The sequence below is a fragment of the Onychostoma macrolepis genome, chromosome 22 (genome assembly GCF_012432095.1).
Source record: "Onychostoma macrolepis isolate SWU-2019 chromosome 22, ASM1243209v1, whole genome shotgun sequence".
Lineage (NCBI taxonomy): Eukaryota > Metazoa > Chordata > Actinopteri > Cypriniformes > Cyprinidae > Onychostoma > Onychostoma macrolepis.
In genome coordinates this window covers 33,632,187-33,652,101 of record NC_081176.1, presented here as the reverse complement: position 1 = coordinate 33,652,101, position 19,915 = coordinate 33,632,187, and the positions used below count along the sequence as shown (strand labels likewise).

At 36.5% G+C, this 19,915-nt stretch overlaps 2 protein-coding genes across 4 annotated transcripts in view; both read left to right on the top strand.

Moving 5' to 3' along the window:
* Positions 1-2,069: 2,069 nt before the first annotated feature.
* On the top strand, positions 2,070-8,118 carry commd2 (COMM domain containing 2). The gene is made up of 5 exons (XM_058760266.1): positions 2,070-2,277; positions 2,598-2,675; positions 4,969-5,051; positions 5,145-5,318; positions 7,000-8,118. Exons 1-5 carry the CDS (start codon positions 2,211-2,213, stop codon positions 7,195-7,197), a joined length of 600 nt encoding a protein of 199 aa, XP_058616249.1. The 5' UTR covers positions 2,070-2,210; the 3' UTR covers positions 7,198-8,118.
* An 8,852-nt stretch (positions 8,119-16,970) lies between these two features.
* The window catches only part of wwtr1 (WW domain containing transcription regulator 1), a 52,204-nt gene continuing 49,259 nt past the window's right edge, over positions 16,971-19,915 (top strand). Inside the window, exon 1 of one of the 3 annotated variants that reach the window (XM_058760263.1) lies at positions 16,971-17,711. In XM_058760263.1, the coding sequence (XP_058616246.1) occupies positions 17,302-17,711 (410 nt within the window). In that variant the 5' untranslated portion in view covers positions 16,971-17,301. The remainder of the gene's footprint in view (positions 17,712-19,915) is intronic. The other 2 variants (XM_058760262.1, XM_058760264.1) reach the window with 2 other exon arrangements.

Below are 19,915 nucleotides of genomic sequence, written 5' to 3'. Positions count from 1 at the left end.
AAAAAAAAAAAAAAAAAACTTGCTACGTGTACTGCGTTAGGCTAACCAAGACTTGCGCTTGCATGTTGTTGCTCTTTTTTTTATTTTGATTGCGTCTATTGTCCTCATTGGTTAGAAATGTAATGATTTTTGGCATAAAAGAAAAATCAATAATTTTGATCCATACAATGCATTGTTGATACAAATATACCTGTGCTACTTATGTGGTCCAGGGTCATATATATATATATATATATATATAATTATGAAATAAATGTTTTTCTCTAATACACATTGGCCACAATTAACGGCACCCTTTTATTCAATACTTTTTGAAACCTCCTTTTGCCAGTTTAACAGCTCTAAATTTTCTCCTATAATGCCTGATGAGGTTAGAGAACACCTGACAAGAGATCAGAGACCATTCCTTCATCCAGAATCACTCCAGACCCTTTAGATTCACAGCTCCATGTTGCTGCTTCTTCTCTTCAGTTCACTCATTTTCTATAGGGTTCAGGTCAGAGGACTGGAATGACCAGCAGAAGCCTGGTTTTGTGCTCAGTGACCCATTTTTGTGTCGATTTTGAGGTTTGTGTTTGGATTATTGTACGGTTGGAAGATCCAAACATGGCCCATTATAAGATTTCTAACAGAGTCAGTCACTTATTGATTTTTTATCTGTTGGTATTTGATAGAATCCATGATGCCATGTGTCTAAACAAGATGTCCAGGACCTCCAGCAGAAATATAGGCCCACAACATCAAAAATACAGCAGTATATTTCATTGTACACATGGGGTACTTTTTATCCCTGTGTTCAACAAACCCATCTTCAGTGTTTGCTGCTAAAAAGCTCATTTTTTAGTTTCATCTGACCATAGAAGCCAGTCCCATTTGAAGTTCCAGTCGTGTCTGATAAGTGAATATGCTGGAGTTTGTATTTGGATGAGCGAGGAGAATTTTTCTTGAAACCCTCCTAAACAACATGTGATGATGTAGGTGCTGTTTTTTTTTTTTTTTTTTAAGGTTTTCTGACCCCGAGACTCAACTATTTTCTGCAATTATCCAGCTGTGGTCCTTGGAGAGTCTTTAGCCGCTCAAACTCTCCTTCTCACCGTGCATTAGGACGATATAGACACACGTCCTCTTCCAGGCAGTTTCCTAACATTTTATGTTGATTGGAAATTCTTAATTATTGTCCTGATGGTGGAAATGGGAATTTTCACTGCTCTAGCTCTTTTCTTAAAGCCACTTCACTAATTTGTGAAGCTCATTTATCTTTTGCTGCACATCAGAAATATATTCTTTGGTTTTTCTCATTGTGATGGATGTGATGGAGAGAATTTGGGCTTTGTTTTCCCTCCTATTTATATTTCTGTGAAACAGGAAGCCACGGCTGGATAATTTCATGTTCATAATCACCCTGGAGTGCTCAAAATTGTGAATATGAATGGGAATATACTTCAGAGATATTTTACTCATAATAATTTCTAGGGGTGCCAATAATTGTGTCCAACATGTATTTCAGAAAAACATTTATTTCATAATGATATTTCCCCCCATTTTAAATTCTTATTATACAATGAAAGGTTAGATTTTTGTGAATTTTTAAAATAAAAGATCAAAAGGATTAACAATGCAGATTAATTTTCACAGCCTTCTTTGATCATATTTACCAAGGGTGCCGATATATTATTTTATATATATATATATATATATATATATATATATATATAATTTAGTTACTTTTCTCCTTACTATTAAAGCCAAAGGGAAGCATCACCTACATTGTTCAAAATTACTTTTTTTTTTTTTATCAGAAAAAAATTAATTCATACAGGTTTGGAACAACATGAGGGTAAATGATGACAGATTTTTTTTTTTTTTTTTTTTTTGGGGGGGGTAATAGGTTTTAATAGGCTACCTTAAAATGTCCTTCAGTGTGTACAACAATTTGTCATCTACCCATGTATTTTGTACCTCTAGATGCATTAATCATTTCAAACGCACAATGTATAGATCCTCCTCAGCACCGGAATGGCTCTATTTAAAGCAGCGGCTGTGGAAGTGCACTGCAGCTCTGGCCGCTTGTTTCACTCGGACTGTATAGCGCTGCGCACACAGCCGATCATGTGACTGTAACACAAGAGAAGCTTCACCAAACACCATTCAGTTTACAAACATAACCTGATGATTCATTTTGTGCGATGATATATTAAAAGCGTCAGAAAATGCTGCTAGTTTTATCAGAGGAGCACAAGGAGCATTTAGGATTCTTGTCAGAAGTGGATCCTGCGGGTAAGAGACACAAACAGCAGGAGATCACATAGTGTTCACTTGTGTTTGTGATTAAATCTAATATCTGCTTATCGCTAATAAATACGTTCCTCGTATAAGATTATAGCGTTTAAATATATATTTTTTCTAAACTTACTATGCTTGCAGCTTTATTCATATTTCCAGTGTTATCCATGATTTGAGAAGGATATTCTGATCTTTTGCGTTTATACAGCCAGAATAATATTTATTTTAATACACAGTATTAACACACAAACATCATCATAATCACTGTAATAAAGCATCTTAAATGATTTTCGTTGTAATTTGATGTTTGTCAGTTGTTGGTGAGTTTGGCAGAATCGCTGTGGAGTTTCTGAAAAAAGGCTCGAATCCTAAAATATATGAGGGAGCTGCACGTGAGTACAGATGTGTGTTATTAATATGATAGGAATATCAAGGGTTTTTTATGAGCTTATGTTGATTGATCTGTTGAAAGCTGAATAAATATGTTTTTTGTGTTCATGACATATTTTCTTTATGAATTTAAATGCATAATTTCATATTCAAATTTTTATTTTAAATTAAATATTGTAATTATTACATTCATTATTTACTGTGAAATTATTTTTAAAGTAAACGTTATTATACATTTTCAGACTTTTTTTTCATCTAATGGAAAAAATAAAAAAACTGAAAATGACAGTTATTATAATTATTTAGGAAACTCCAAGACAACAATAAATCCATAAACACTTTTGCTGTCAAATATTTCAAAATAAGTAAATGTAGTTTTGACCAAACTTGATTTGTGTCAAACAGCTAGGTTATGTTACCTAGCTGCCAAGTTTAAACTAGTGCTGTCAAATGATTCATCGCGATTAATCACATCCAAAATAAAAGTTTTTGTTTACATAATATATGTGTGTGTACTGTGTATATTTATTATGTATATATAAATTAGTGCGGTCAACCGATTAATTGCGATTAATCACATCCAAAATAAACGTTTTTGTGTACATAATATATGAGGGTGTACTGTGTATATTTATTATGTGTATATACACACACACACAAACACATGCATGTATATTAAATTTATTTATATATAATATAAATGTATAAACATGTAAATATTTTCAAAATATATACTGTATGTGTGTGTGTTAGTACATACATAATAAATATACACAGTACACATACATATATTATGTAAACAAAAACTTATTTTGGAAGCGATTGACACGTTTGACAGCACTAATATAAATACACACACGCATGTATATATTTAAGAAAAAATGTATGTTTATATATGAAATATATTTATATATAATATAAATTAAATTAATTTAAATGTACACATGTAAATACATGTAAAGATTTCCAAAATATATACATGCATGTGTGTGTGTGTATTAGAGGTCGACCGATTCATCGGTTTTGCCGATTAATCGGCACCGATAGTTGATTGCCACAACTATCGGTTATCGGCAAAAATTCATGCTGATAGTTTTCCGGTTTGCAACCGTTGCTGGAGTGGCTGAGAAGGGTCCGCTGGCATTATACAGTACGAGAGCGGCCTCTAGAGGCGGAAAATCACTGACAGCACGTGTTGTTTATTTTGACACGTGACACTGCGCGCTGCACAGAGCGCCATTCACATAGTTTTCTATTAAATTACATTATATTTGTCCCAAATCGTTGTGAATGTATATAATGACTTCACTCTAGGCTATAAATTATGTATTGTGCATTTTTCAACAAAACGATGGTCTTTCTGTGTCTCTAATAAAGTCGGTATGCTTCATGTAGAGAGCTGTAATAGATCACGCGTTCTCTTTCCACTTGCTTTTTTTGCGTGTTTTTAAACACCGAACTTCAAACTCATTTATGCCACATTGTTCATTCTTGGAGCAAACTTATGTCCGTTTGGTGATTTAAATAAATTGTTTTAGACTACCACTTGATTTGAACGCAAAGCGTCTGGTGTGTGTGTGTGTGTGTGTGTGTGTGTGATACCTCTGAGTTCTCCTAGACGCAGCGCTGCGCAACTAACTGTTTTTTTTTTTTTTTGATTAGATAATTATCAAGTGTTAAAAAATAGAAGCAAATAAAGTGTGTGAGTACACATACAATATCCATACGTATGTAATTTTAATGCTATGGCCTTGTGTAGATATTTAAAGATGGCCATCTTTAAGCATGACTGTTGAAATTAAATGGTAACATTTAACAATAAAAGTCCATTCGTAGCATTAATGAAAACTGTAGAAGTATTGTTCCTTGTTAGAGTGTTTTCATTTCAACATTCACTATTAGCTACTAATAGGCTATATTTTTACATTTTAAAGTTTCTTCTTTTAACATTAGCAAATTATGAAATAACTTTAATGATCAATATAGTAAATAATATTAATATTTTTATTCATTTACAAAGTATGGTTCAGTACTGTTGCTGCTTTTTTTTTTTTTTTTTTTAAATAGTAAAGCACTAGCTCTCTTTCAGTATCCATTTTGAAAACTATCAGTTGATTAATCGGTATCGGCCAATGTGGTCCAACCTAGCTATCGGTATCGGTAAAATCCACTATCGGTGCACACACATATTATGTAAACAAAACCTTTCATTTTGGATGCGATTAATCGTTTGGCAGCACTAGTTTAAAGATATTATGAGCAGATGTCACAGGTTGTTGTTGTATGATGTTGTAGGGAAGCTGAATGTGTCGTCCGAGAGCATCCAGCACGGCGTGGAGGGCTTGATGTATCTCCTCACCGAGAGCTCCAAGCTAATGGTGCGTCTGTCCATCACAAACACTGATCATTGCACGCTAGTGCAGCAACAAATTACTATACAATGAACTTTTATTTCTGGTATAATCTTGCAGATTTCGGAGGTGGATTTCCAGGACTCTGTGTTGGTGTTGGGATTCTCAGAGGAGCTCAATAAACTTCTGCTCCAGCTGTATTTAGAGAACAGGAAGGAGATCCGACAGATTCTCAGCAAACTCGGCCCCAGCCTCCCGCATTACCACAACCTGGAGTGGAGGCTCGATGTTCAGGTGAGACTGAGATTTTCTTCTGACACGTATCACACTCAAATCTGACAAACAAACCAGTGAAATCTGATTACAGCCCCACTCATCTCATGGCAATTCGAATTTGTGCGATTTTTGCTAAATCGTACGTATTTTACAAGTTCCCCAATTTGTATGAATTCGTACAACCTCACTCATTCGAATTTTGGGATTTTTGCTAAATTGTATGTATTTTACAAGTTCCCCAATTCGTATGAATTTGTACAAATATGGACGACCTCACTTGTACGAATTACGAGATCCCCAATTCCCCAAACCACATCTATAAGACGATCATCAGCAGAGCTGTGTTGATATTAAGTAAAACTATTTAAAATTGTTTTTGTCAAAAAAAAAAATAGAAATATTAGATGAAAACGCAAACTTAAAAACTAAAATTTTATATTAGAATTACAAAACTACAACTTTAATAGAAGTAAAGATGCAAATAAAATGAAAAATAAATAAAAATAAAAATAGAAACAAAATTAAAATAAAATTGAATAAATAAAAATAAAGCTAAATAAAAACAAAACTGAAATAAAAGTGACAAAAGAACACAACAAAATTACTGAAACAAACTAAAATAAAAAATAAAAAAAGTTAATTTAAAATTAGAAATGGTGACTTGCAACTAACTGAAATTAAATAAGTTTAAGTACTAAAATGACTTAAACGACAACTGAAATGAGAATAGATTCAACCTAAATAAAACCAACAAAAACAAAAGTTGTTGTGTAACCAAAGTACACAACAAAATTACAAAAACTTAAACTAAAATTAAAATGAAAGCTAAAAATCTAAAAATAAAGCTAATCACATTGGCATTTTCACACTTTTTTTTTATTTTTTTTACTATCAAATTAAAAAACAAAAAACATTGCAAAGAAAATAAGAAAGAATAATAAAACAGTTATTATAATTATATAATTAAGACGACAGTACATTTATAAACACTTTTACTGGAAAATAATTCAAATTAATTGTAATTTTGACAACTTCATACAGTTGAACCTAAATTCATTCAGACACCTTCAACATTTCTCACATCATAGTTTATTCTTTGTAGTTTATAAAATGGTAATAAAATATGAAAAGAACTCAGTTAAACCTGAGTCTGAACAAATTCATCTTGTTAATGTCAGATAACTTTGATAGAAAGGTATGTAATGAATTCGGTTGAATAGCTGTCGGTGTAAAAAGGTCACATTAGCAATTAAAGAAAAAACACTTAAGCAAAACATGCTCAGGTCAAAGTGTCTGAATAATTTTGGTCCCAATTTTTTTGATCAGTTTTACTGGTAGTCCACAGTATGAAGAATTTTTGGGTATAATGTCACATTCACTTTATTTTGCTATCCTCACTTACATAAATGAACTACGAAAAAAAATATCTAAAATGATATCTGGTGTCTGAATAATTTGACTGTATAGAAAACAAGTCATTTGACCAAGGTAACAAGTTTAAATAGATTACAGGCAGAAACTGCAACCAGATATTGTCCTCATTTGTAGTGTCTCTGGATAAAAGCGTCTGCTAAATGACTAAATGTAAATGTCACAGAAAACTCTGTTTTAGTTTGCAAGGTATAAAACGTCATGCACATGATCAAAAGCTGTAAGCTTTGTAGAGTAAGTGACCGTTCTGTGTTTGTTCTGCTTGTAGTTGGCCAGCCGGGCGCTCCGGCACCAGGTGAAGCCCACCGTGACGCTGAAGCTCCACCTGGAGGACGGTGCGAAGCGCAGCGCCCACGTTCTGCAGACGGATCCCGCCACACTGCAGCATCTCATTCACGAGCTGGAGCGAGCGCTCACCGAGCTCAAGAGCAGCCATTGCCGCCGCATCCTCCGCAACATCAAATAGAGCCGCGACACTGGTTTAGAGTTGATCAGGCGAGCCGTTGTTCAGTGATGCTGCACTGATGTTCCTTAGAGACCAATCAATGCAGAGTTTGTTTCATTTGTGCCATAAGGATTAACTGATGCCTTTGCTTTGTATTAAAGACACAGTTCGCACAAAAATGAAAACGATGCCATGGTTTACTCACCTTCATGTCGTTCCAAACCTGTATGAATTTAGATATTTTGAAGAATGTTGGTAACCAAATAGTTTTGGGTCCCTTTGACTTCGATAGCCATACAGTGGAAGTCAGTGAGACACAAAACGGTTTGGTTCTTCAGAGTATCTTGATAATAAAAGATGTTCAATGTAAGATATTTTGATGAATGTTGGTAACCAAACAGTTTCAGTTTCTATTGACTTCCATGATATTTTTTGCTCATATTATGGAAGTGAATGGCACCTGAAACCATTCAACCCAATCTCACGGCAATTCACACATGTTTTACGAGGTAACTGATTCGTACAAATTTAGACCTCAAATTAAGACCTCACTTGTATGAATTCATACGGTTTTTGCTAAATTGTATGTGTTTTACAAGTTCCCAAATTCATATGAATTTGTACGGACGACCCACCCCTAACCTCGCCCCTAAACCTACCCGTCACTGGGGTCTAGGCAAATCGTACAAAAGTCATACAAAGGGGTGGCCAACAAATTAGCCACCCCGTAAAATACACACAAATTGGTTGTAAGATAGTGCTGAACCATTTGGTTACCAAAATTCATCAAAATATCTTTTTATGTTCCACAGAAGAAAAAGGGGTGAGTAAATATGATTTTGATGGAGTATCTTTAAGTTTATGGCACTGAAGGGTGTTTGTGTGTACTTTTGGGCCGAAGCTTTACATCCCCACACTGTAAAAAAAAAAAAAAAAACTTAAAATTTTAAGGCAACCAGCTTCAGCAGATTTTTGAGTTTTCTCAACTTGTCGTTTTAAGTTCATACAACAAAAATTTGAGAATCTCTCACAAAAATAAGTTGAGCAAACTCAAAAATCTTCTGAAGCTGGTTGCCTTAAAATTTTAAGTTTTTTTTTTTTTTTTTACATTTTTACAGTGCAGCCATACATGCATCTTTTGGACCAATTGAACGTCGAATGACATATTGACCAGTGATTGCACTTTTTCTAAGGTGTCCATATAGAGTAATGATCAGGCCTAGGCTGAATGTGCAGATTTTTTTTCTTTTCCATTTTATGCACCTATTTTGAGTGGGAATCTGAAAAAAAAAATAATAATAATAATAAAGCTGAAAGTGCAGTAGCAGATTCAGCGTTTGCCAGTTAATGAGGCCAAGATGACCAATAAACTGCCTGTTTCCTCATTGCACTGTTAACATTTGAACTCTATTCACAGATGCTCTTGTGCTTTAATTTGTTTTTTATCAGTTTATATAATAATAACATAATCTTTCAAATTTAACATGAATGATTTTTTTTAATGCAGTAAATACACAACTTGATATGGGGTTTACTTTGAGAAAAAAAAATAAATCCTGAAGCACATGCTGTTTTTGTTAGTGATTTAACATGATCATGAGTCATTTAGGCTTTGTTGAATTCCAGGGAAACTGTTTCCTTGTGTCAGGATAATGATTAATGTGCTAATTGCTAACTTTTAATCTATATGTTAGCGCAGTCATCCACTCCCTTATGCTCGAGGTTGTGGTGTAACTTTAACAGTGTTAAAAACATGTGAGAGTATTACAGTATTACAGAGATACAGTGCAATTGTATTTAGCTTCATTTATGAAGTGCTGCAGGGATTGTAGGGTCTCTACCAGTGCTCTGTCCATTTGTTAACTTTTTTTTTTAGTTTCAATTACTTTTTACTTTCAGATGTTCATTAAATATATAATATTAGCCAGTTCAATATCTTTGATTTTATCATTACAATGACATAAATAAAAACAACAAGTTAAATTAAATTTGTTAAAGTTTTAGTCGTTTTTTAATTTTTTTATTTGTTCATTAATTCGAAAATATTTCTATTTGTATGCACTTTTGTCATTTTTATTATCATATTTTTATTTTATTTTATTTTTTCTGGTTTATTTTAATTTCAGAATTAGTTTTAGACATTTTAGTACTTCACATTTATTTCAATTCATTGCCAAGGCAGTATTTCTCAATGGGTTTTTTTTTTTTTTAAGTTTTTCGTCTAATATTTATATTTATTTGATTTTAGCTTTATTTTAATTACCAAAAATGTTGAGTTTTGTTTGTAGTTAGCAATACAATTTGTATCCCATTTAACTTCCACATTGTTCTATATTTCGGAGTGACACTGGATATTCAGCGGGACACAATGCATGGTGGGATATCCAGAACTAATTGGATAGTGAAAAGCGTCTCTATATGACAGATGAAAGGGGTTAAAAATCATAGAACTTGGAGACATCATACAACAACAAAAAAGCCTTGTTAGAGGTGGACCAAGTTATTACATGTTGATTAAAAATTATCAGAAAAAAATAAAAATACACAATAAGACCAGGAATGTAAAGTAATAGATGTGGAGTTTAACTTTTAAAGAAAACATTTTAACATTCTTTTTAATTAAAAAAATAACAGAAATGGTTCTTATACAATGAATGAATGAAAGCCTATATAGAGCTTTCTGTCCATTTTGAATACACAGTATTAACATAAACAAATTAATAACATAATGTGATGCATATTTGTCAGTTGTACAGAAATTAAAATCATGCAATCAGAAAAATCATGGCATTATTATCTGATTTTATTTAAAAAAATTTAAATTTTTTTTTTCAAAATGCATTTATTCAAATGAATCAGCATAAATCTGTTCACTGTGAAAACAATTGTATTTATCCATTTAAATGTATGAACATGGTTAAAATATGGCTAGCTGTAGAATAAGTACTATTCAATTGCTGTAGTAGATTTAGTGGTGATTCATTTGTGTTTAACTGACAAATATGCATCACATTATGCTTAAAACTGTGTAATCCTAATAGATGGACATTGTATGAGCAATACATAAATCGTAAACTGAGGTGTTAAGGCCCTTGCACACTGAGTCCGAAATTTTCGCACGTTAAAAAATAAATACGACCTCACGTTGTGTCAATCACGTTTACACACTGCCTCCAAAACTTTTGTCCCTCATAAAAAAATTCGAAATGGGCTCGATTTTCTGCACTTTTCACATCTGTAGCATGCAATTTAAGAGGTGTTTTGAAGTGTCTGACTGTGTGCAAGGTTTGGATGACGAATACGAAAAAACGCATACAGAAATTCCAGACTCAGCGTGCAAGGACCTTTTGTGTATGTTGAGTGTACATTTGTTGAAGATGTGAGTTGTGTGAGGACAGGAGGAGCTGATGACAGGTGTGTTTCCCATGAAGGCCGTCTGAACTCAGCGCTAACATTAGCTCAGCTCCTGCTGATGTCAACTGTTCCTCATCACAGTTGGACAGTGTGTGCGTGAACTCTCTCCTTCTTTCACATCATGGGATATAGGCCGGACGTTTAGTCTGAGCCACACCAAGTCACAATGGCTTGCAATTAAATGAATCACTGACTTATTGTTCTGTCACATGAACATGTGCATTAGATATGTACGCTGATGCTGAGGTGTGACTGGGATTTACACAGTTGACCTGATAAACGGCTTCACAACACATCTGACCCACATCTCTAGCCTGCAGTTGGTGATTGACAACATCCTTCCACACATGTGGCTCCACACTATTTGAGCTCCAAAAGGAATCTTCCTCCGTTGCTGTTAGAGAATATCATTTCATTCATTACTTTACAGTAGCCGAGAGAGCTCAACGCGCTGCAACTTAAGAAAGCACACGCAAATAGAAAAAGCACCAGCAAGTTAAGAAAGCATCTACATTAGTTTGACAGCATATGTGCTGCAAATACTTGCAACACAACCAAATACAGAAATGCTCTGCAAAAACAGAAACGCACTGTAAATACTCGCAACACAACCAAATACAGAAACGCTCTGCAAAAACAGAAATGCGCTGCAAACACTCGCAAAACAACCAAATACAAAAATGTGCTGCTGCAAACAGAAGCGTGCTGCAAGTATTTGCAATACAACCAAATACAGAAGTGAAAGAAAAAAAAGAAAAGAAAAGAACAGAAATGTGCTGCAAATACTCGCAACGCAACCAAATACAGAAATGCTCTGCAAAACAGAAACGCACTGTAAATACCGCAACACAACCAAATACAGAAACGCTCTGCAAAACAGAAATGCGCTGCAAACACTGCAAAACAACCAAATACAAAAATGTGCTGCTGCAAACAGAAGCGTGCTGCAAGTATTTGCAATACAACCAAATACAGAAGTGAAAGAAAAAAAAGAAAAGAAAAGAACAGAAATGTGCTGCAAATACTCACAACGCAACCAAATACAAAAAATCACTGCAAAAACAGAAGCGCGCTGCAGATTCTCGTAACGCAACCAAATACAAAAACGCGCTGCAAAAAAGAGAAATGTGCTGCAAATACTCGCAACACAACCAAATACACGCTGCAAATATGCACATTTCCCTTACAAAATTAACTATGAGTTTATTAGAGTAAAAATGTAGTAGTTTTTTTTGTAGCATGGTTAATTTTCGTAAGGGTTCCGTTGTGGTCTGTGCGTGTTTGCAGCACGTTATTTGGTTGTGTTGCAAATATTTGCAGCTCGTTTTTGTATTTGGTTGTGTTGTGAGTATTCGCAGCACATGTGCTGTCAAAGTGATGAAGATGTTTTCTTAATTTGCTGGTACCTTTTCTATTTGCATGTTTTCTTAAGTTGCAGTGCGTTGAGCTCTCTTGGCCACCTTATTAGTTAGAAAAAACTAAATAAAAAATAAAGCAAAACAAAACAAAGGCTACACACGTAATTTAATACAATACATAATAACACACATCAAGTATGTTACATTAATTATTTGCAGTGCTGGGGAACTGATTGCATTGCATTTTAAAATACACTCAGACTACAGTTGTCACGGATCAGTCAGGCCCTTCACTCCACCAATCACAGCCTTCCAGGTCACCCGAATACTAATCACACGCACCTGCACCCAATCACCACCATCATCAATCCCAATACTTAAGCCAGCACAACTCACACCACGCCGTCCGATCTTGTTATTCTCAACGTGGACTCCGACCTCAAGAAAGCTAAAGATATCCTTACCTTCCAAGTACTTACCTTGTATTCCTTACCTGCTTGTCTCTACCATCCTGTGTTGTACTCTCCTTCCAGATCCTCCATCGACGGTGTGTGTGTGTCTGTCATTGTGGATCCCCTCGTCTCGTCTTCCAGCTATACTGCAAAGAGAAACCAGTCACTCACGGAATACCTTACACGATTGAATACTCACCTCTGGATCTCGAACTCACCTCTCACAGACACCGATCATTTAAATAAATCTACATTGGTTATTATTCATCCTTGTGTCCGGCTACTAATATAACAGAAGATCGGACCGATACCGATACCATCAGGATGAGCACTCTGGATCCGTTTCAAGAGCTGGTGGATTCCCTCAAGAAGGTACTGCTACAGCGATCCACACCACTGACACCACCAGCTCCACCATCACCACAACAACCTCCCACCATCACCAATTCTTCACAGATCATACTCGCCAGTCCCATGGCCCGCCCAACACCCTTCTCTGGTTCGGCAGAAGAATGCGATGGCTTCCTAATGCAATGCACCCTGACAATAAACCTTCACCCCCATGTCTTCTTGATGGATCAAGCGAAAATCGCTTTCATTGTAACATCTCTCACGGGACCCACGCTGAAATGGGCGGAGACTATCCGCAACCAAGCCGGACCCGCTACTCACACCTTCGCCAATTTCATTCACCATTTCAAGGAAGTGTTCAGTAGTTCGCCGGGGGATTCTTCCGTGAGGGAGAAACTTTACCAACTTCAAGGTACTCAGACCATTCACCAATATGCATTACAGTTTCGTACTCTAGCAGCGGCCAGCGGTTGGAACGAGCCCTCCCTTATTACAGCATTTCGACAGGGGCTCGATCCCCGCTTACGTATCCACTTGAGCTCATATGATGACACATTCGGATTAGAAAAATTCATTCAACTGGCCATTCGATGCTCAAATCGTCTACAATCATGTTCCATGGACCCATCCTCAGCCATTGCATCTTCTCCTCCACGCCAACCAGAGATAAACAACCCTCCAGAACCAATGGAAACCGATTCCACTCGCCTATCCTAGCAAGAACGTCAAAGAAGGCTCACCCAGCGATTGTGCCTGTACTGTGGAGACGATAAACACCGGATCCTGGAGTGTCCCCTCCGTCCTCGTCGAGCCTTGGTGAGTTCCGTACTCCCCTCATTCCACAAATTCAAACCTCTGTCCACCCATGCTCTGCTTACTGCCGGCTCTCATGTCCTTACAGTTACCGTCCTCCTCGACTCTGGTTCCGCGGGGAACTTCATCGCAGGGGACCTTCTCCGGTAAACCCATCACAAGACGTTCCGTCCGCCGCAGTACTGGACCCATACGATTACAAATTGGGCAACTTCATCAAGAGGAGCTCCATTTATTGGTTCTGGAGGGTTTCACTGTGGACATCATCTTGGGTCGCCCGTGGCTGGTGCAGCACAATCCCCATCTCTCCTGGAGGACGGGAGAGGTCCTAAAGTGGGGTGAGAATTGTTTTCCTCACTGCTTCCCCAACTTACCACAACCATCCCGACTTGTTCCAGCATCGATACCGGTACCATTGAGAGCCCTCGAGAAATTATCCACCGACATCCCTTCCTGTTATTCCCACTTTAGTGACGTCTTCTGTCCGAAAAGGGCTGCCCAGCTACCACCTCACCGGCCATGGGACCGTGCGATCGATCTCATTCCGGGTGAGCCTGTACCACGAGGAAGAATCTATCCATTGTCACCACCGGAGCAAAAGGCCATGGAGGAGTATATTGAGGAGGCTTTGCAACAAGGATACATTGTTCCATCTACCTCCCCTGCTGCTTCCAGCTTCTTCGTCGCAAAAAAGGACCCTACGACCCTGCATCGACTACTGAAATTTGAACGACATCACTGTTAAGTACCGGTATCCCCTTCCTCTTGTCCCAGCAGCATTGGAACAACTCCGCGGCGCCACCATATTCACCTAACTGGACCTCCGCAGCGTGTATAATCCCATCCGAATCCGAGAGGGAGATGAATGGAAGACCGCCTTCGTAATTCCCACCGGCCACTATGAATACCGGGTTATGCCATATGGGCTAGTCAACGCCCCCTCGGTATTCCAGGATTCATACACAGGCAACGGATGACAGCCGACGTCCAGAGGAAGGACAACCCCGACTACCAACCTGGGTAAAAAGTTTGGCTGTCAACCAGAGACATCAGACTGCGCCTGCCTAGCCGCAAACTAAGTCCCTGATTCGTTGGCCCTTTCACCATCCTGGAGCGCATTAACCCGGTCACCTATAGACTTCAACTACCTCCACAATATAGAATTCACCCAACCTTCCATGTATCATTACTCAAACCCTTCTCTCCTCCTGTCTCCACAGGGCCTGACCGGAACGAGGAACCCTCTCCCGCTCATAATGGATGAAGGAGCAGTCTACCGAGTCAAGGAGATTCTGGAATCCATAAATTTCATTCATAAATTGCATGACTGCTCTAAAATATGAGACACCAATGTTTCAGGAGTTTAGGACACAGAATAGGACACATGCTTATTCAAAAACTGTTTAATTTCCTATTTGGGTTTATGTATTGTTAGATGCCAGTGTTTCCTGTCGTAGCTATGCAAAGATTTGACAGTATCATAGCTATTAAACTTCATCTTGTTATGATTTAAAATCTGTATTTAGCCTCAAAACGATCTCAAAATAAATAGAGGTGCTAAAGTCTGATTTTGCGGTGGCTGTGCTTTAAAATTAAGTTTTTCTAAGTCTAACAGTAATCAGTGTTGAGCACTGTAAGGTTAACCCTGCCTGCTTTAAAAGTTTGAAAATGATTAACAGTTGAAAACATTCATTAGGATTAGAAATTTAGAAAAGTAATCAAAAAGTAACTAAATGTAATCAGTTACATTACTTTAATAAACTAATTGAAATTTCTTCTAAATAGCCTACCACTCATAAACATTCAGAAAGTCTTCCAGTTTTGGGGACATTCATTCACACAAAGAGTTATCTTTCAAACACACTAAAGTGCACAAGTTCACATTATTTCTCATTTTTATGTAATGCAGCGTACCCAAACATTTTATTTTATTTTTTATTTTTTTGCCAGCTGAACCTCTTTCACCTAATAAATTTACTTGAAATACCCATTGAGATTTTAAGGTAATAAGATAATAAATTAGTGACACATTTGCATATTCACGGTTCAAAAGTAATCTAAAAGTTGTCCGATTACATTACCTAAAACGTGTAATGTAATAGGGGTAGCTGGTTTTTCACACGGTTGATAGGCTTCAGTGAAATAAATAAACACAACTGTATTATGTGTTTACTCAGGCTGTTTCTGGTTTGTGTTGTGTTTTGTTTAGACACACACAAAGCAGAAGAAATCAGGATGGGGCAAACACTTTTTCACAAAACTCTATATGCAGCACTGTTTTGTTTTATTATATGTATAACAAAACTCCCAGCCAAAGAATGTGTCAACAAACATTTATTTTTGTTAGTTTTGATGTTAGTATGTACTTTAAATAAATGCATTGAAATAAAATGTGTGTTTAAAAGAGTGTTTAGATGGCTGAGTTAATTCTTTGGAGAACAATTACATTACATTTGAAAAAATGTGTCAAATCGATTGAGAAAAAGTTTATATATTATATTTATATTTTCAGTTTTCATTTATATTGTATTTGAAGTTGTCATTTTATCATTTTTGATTTATTTTTATGCGATTTCGCCTTTATAATTGGATTTTTTTTTTTTTTTTACATTTATATTTTGATTCATTTTTTCATTTCAGTTTTAGCTTTAGTATTTGACATTTTTTTTTTTTTTATTTCAGTTAGTAGCCAAGGCAACATTTCTAATTTATCTGTTATTTATATTTTATTTTATTTCAGCTTTATTATAAATTATCTAATTACCTAGGAAATAAATAAATGCATGCTACACAGTTAATTAAATAACTCAAATTACCAAATAACTCCTCATAATAACTTACACATTAAATATACATTCATTATTTATTACAATATTTAATAGGCCAACTTTACATTAATAAGTTTGGGAATTCTGGATAAAAATATTTTGTGTTCATAATATTTTAGCAGTAACAAAGTTGATGATTAAATGTACAATTTCATATTTGTTATCATTTCATTTATTTGTTTGCAATGTATGTTTAAAATTTAATTAGAAATGTTAATATTTAACATGTAATAATAATAAATATATGACTATACAGTACAGTATAGTAGTAAAATAGCACATTCAAATTAACCAGATTTAATAGGTTAAAATAAATTGTTTAGATAATTGTGTCAGATTCTTCTTAAACTTTTTGTTCAAAGACAATCTGGTTTTGAGTGGGCTACCACTTCAGTTTAAAATAACACAACATTTGTTGAGTTGCTAAATTCTGGATAATCCATAGATAATCTATAGTTGCTTTTATGAGCAAAACTGTATGGCACTGATGAACTGAATATACATGAGGGCTGGAGTCACTGAATATTCATGAGTGACACAGGAGCCGCTCAGAGACTCAGAGGGAGAGAGAGAGAGAGAGAGAGAGAGAGAGAGAAAAGCTTGAGTTTACAAACTTTCCATCGGGACACAAACTCCGTCAGCGGACGCCGCAAAGTTACGCAGCGGAGGAGGAATATCGCTCAAAACTCTCAATGCGGGACAACATGACATACACTTTTGTAGCTTTATGACAACTTTTTAAAGACTTTGAAAGACTTTTTTAAGTAGACCGAAACTACTTTTACCAAAGAGCAGGGGAAAAAAAAAAAACAGGCCCAGCCAAAGAACTTCCTACGATTTCCAGGATTAATTTTTAATCGAGTATTTTCATACGATTTTTGGGGTTTGTGTATTTTTATATCGAACAAAATGAGCAGTAACCCTCTCCAGCCGTTACCGGGCCAGCAGGTGATCCATGTCGCCAAAGACCTCGACACGGATCTGGAGGCTCTGTTTAACTCGGTGATGAGCCCCAAGCCCAGCTCCTGGAGGAACAAGCATCTTCCCGAGTCGTTTTTCAGGGAGCCGGACTCGGGCTCGCACTCCCGGCAGTCCAGCACCGACTCCGGCAGTCTCCCGCCGCGCTGCCAGGCTGCGCATGTCCGCTCGCATTCCTCCCCGGCTTCGCTGCAGCTGCCCGCGGCCGCGCTGGGCGCTCCGAGCCCCGGGAGACACCACTCTCACACCCGCCACCAGTCCTTCGATGTGGCCGAGGAGCTGCCGCTGCCGCCGGGCTGGGAGATGGCGTACACCCCCAGCGGACAGAAGTACTTCCTCAAGTAAGTGTTACATTAATTATGTGTGGATCGCGACATTCCAGCACGGCTTTACATTAGCTGAGCCATAAATCAGTTACTGTAATGCATACGGGCTAATTGTGGCCCCAAAACCGGTCATAAGGGTCAATTTTGTGAAACTGAGATTTATACATCATCTGAAAGCTGAATAAATAGCTTTCCATTGATGTATGGTTTGTTAGGATAGGACAATATTTGGCCGAGATACAACTATTTGAAAATCTGGAATCTGAGGATGCAAAAAAAAAAAAAAAAAAAAAAAAGAGAGAGAAAATCGCCTTTAAAGTTGTCCAAAAGAAGTTCTTAGCAATGCATATTACTAATCAAAAATTAAGTTTTGATATATTTAAGGTAGGAAATTGTGACCCTGTACCACAAAACCAGTCATAAGTCCGCTTTATTCCACTAAAAGCATAAATGAACATAAAGCAATCGTTGCTTATTTATTTCACTCGTGAATAAATTAAATGTGAACAACAAACAAAATTTGTTTTTATTATTTCACTTTTAAGTGTTTTATTTACTTACACTTATCTAGAAACATTGTTTTTAAAAGCAAGAAATCCCAAACAGGTTATAATCTCTAAACCGGTTTCTGATCCAAATCAGTGCGTGTTCACACTGATGAAATCTCTGCCGTCACGTTTAAGCTTTCGTTTTGACCTATGAACACACTCCTGTGGAAGGCGTGGGCCGGAAACACACAAAACAGTATCTGGGTGTGGATCTGAAAGACAAAAACACCCGGTCTTGCTTACTGTCATGTGCAACACACGTTTCTCACAACAGGCCTATGATCAAGGCCTTTTCTCACCTTGATAAGGAGGTGTTTAGCATATCTCAGAGAGAGCCAATCTCTCCAGCGCGTCTCAATGTAAATGTGTGTTTTGACTTGCGTCTCTGTAGGAATGAGACAGCTATTCTTCTGCGGCCCTGGGGACTCTGCTCTTATCTGATGCAGGAGGCTTGATTAGTCACCAGGGTTGTGATCACCTCGGTGGGACGTCGACTGTGGGGTCTTGCCCCCTCAGCTCACTGATTGTGTTGAGATGATAAACACTTTAATGTGTCAAAATCTTATTTGCTGACACCAGAGACCAATGGCAATTCTCACCCATGAGTTAAACAATTAGTTTCCCACATCTCTCCTACTAGAAAGCCTCTGGGGTTGTAGTTGTCCTGTTTGTGGATAAACAGGGATGGTTCTCAAATCTCAGCTTTACACTGGAAACCACGTGGCGAAGTAACAGTACAAAAGTAAACAACTTTTATTAACTCCGTAAAGGCCTGATAAAATGCAAAAATATTAATGTGACATGACTGAGTAGGAAAACTGACAATTTTGTGTATGCATAAATAGCATTAATTTAACGTGAAATAAACATTGGGCTAAATATTGTATTAGCATTAGCTGTATTTCCAAGTAACAGATCAATTTGCATCAAAATAGCTTGTTTGGACACACTGATGTCACAACAAAATGTTATTTAAAAGTTGATTAACCTATTTAGTTTAATTGTTATAATGGGCCCAATTATATGGTTAATATTTAATTTTTTCCCTGCTTTATGCAACCCAGAAACCCGTTTCTTGGGTGATAATCTACCAGCTGAGAAACTCTGTGCAAAATAAATAAAAATACTATACACTACTGATCCAAAGTTTGGAGTAATTATGACTTTTTAAATGTTTTTGAAAGAAGCTTCTTCTGCTCATCAAGGCTGCATTTATTTGATTACAAATACAGTAAAAACAGTAATATTGTGAAATATTATTATAATTTAAAGTAGCTGTTTTCTATGTGAATATATTGTAAACTGTAATTGATTCCTGTGATCAAAGCTGAATTTTCAGCATCAGTCTTCAGTGTCACACGATCCTTCAGAAATCATTCTAATATACTGATTTGCTGCTCGAGAAACATTTCTGAATATTATCAGTGTTGAAAACAGTTGTGCTGCCCAATATTTTTGTGGAAACCATGAGACGTGCCATTCAAAAGTTTGGTGTAAGATTTGAAAAAGTAAACAGATAAATACTTTTATTCAGAAAGGATGCATTAAACTGATCAAAAGTGATAGCAAATACTATTTCAAATAAATGCTGCTCTTTTGAACATTTTATTCATCAAAGATTCCAAGATTGATTCCAACACTATTTCAGCTGTGTGTCACAGGAATAAATTA

Bases quoted from the DNA above. Each gene is read 5' to 3' on its own strand.
- commd2 (XM_058760266.1), top strand. From the start codon at position 2,211: ATGCTGCTAGTTTTATCAGAGGAGCACAAGGAGCATTTAGGATTCTTG. The intron at 2,278-2,597 runs GTAAGAGACACA...GATGTTTGTCAG, and splicing joins GTCAGAAGTGGATCCTGCGG to TTGTTGGTGAGTTTGGCAGA. The intron at 5,319-6,999 runs GTGAGACTGAGA...TTCTGCTTGTAG, and splicing joins AGTGGAGGCTCGATGTTCAG to TTGGCCAGCCGGGCGCTCCG.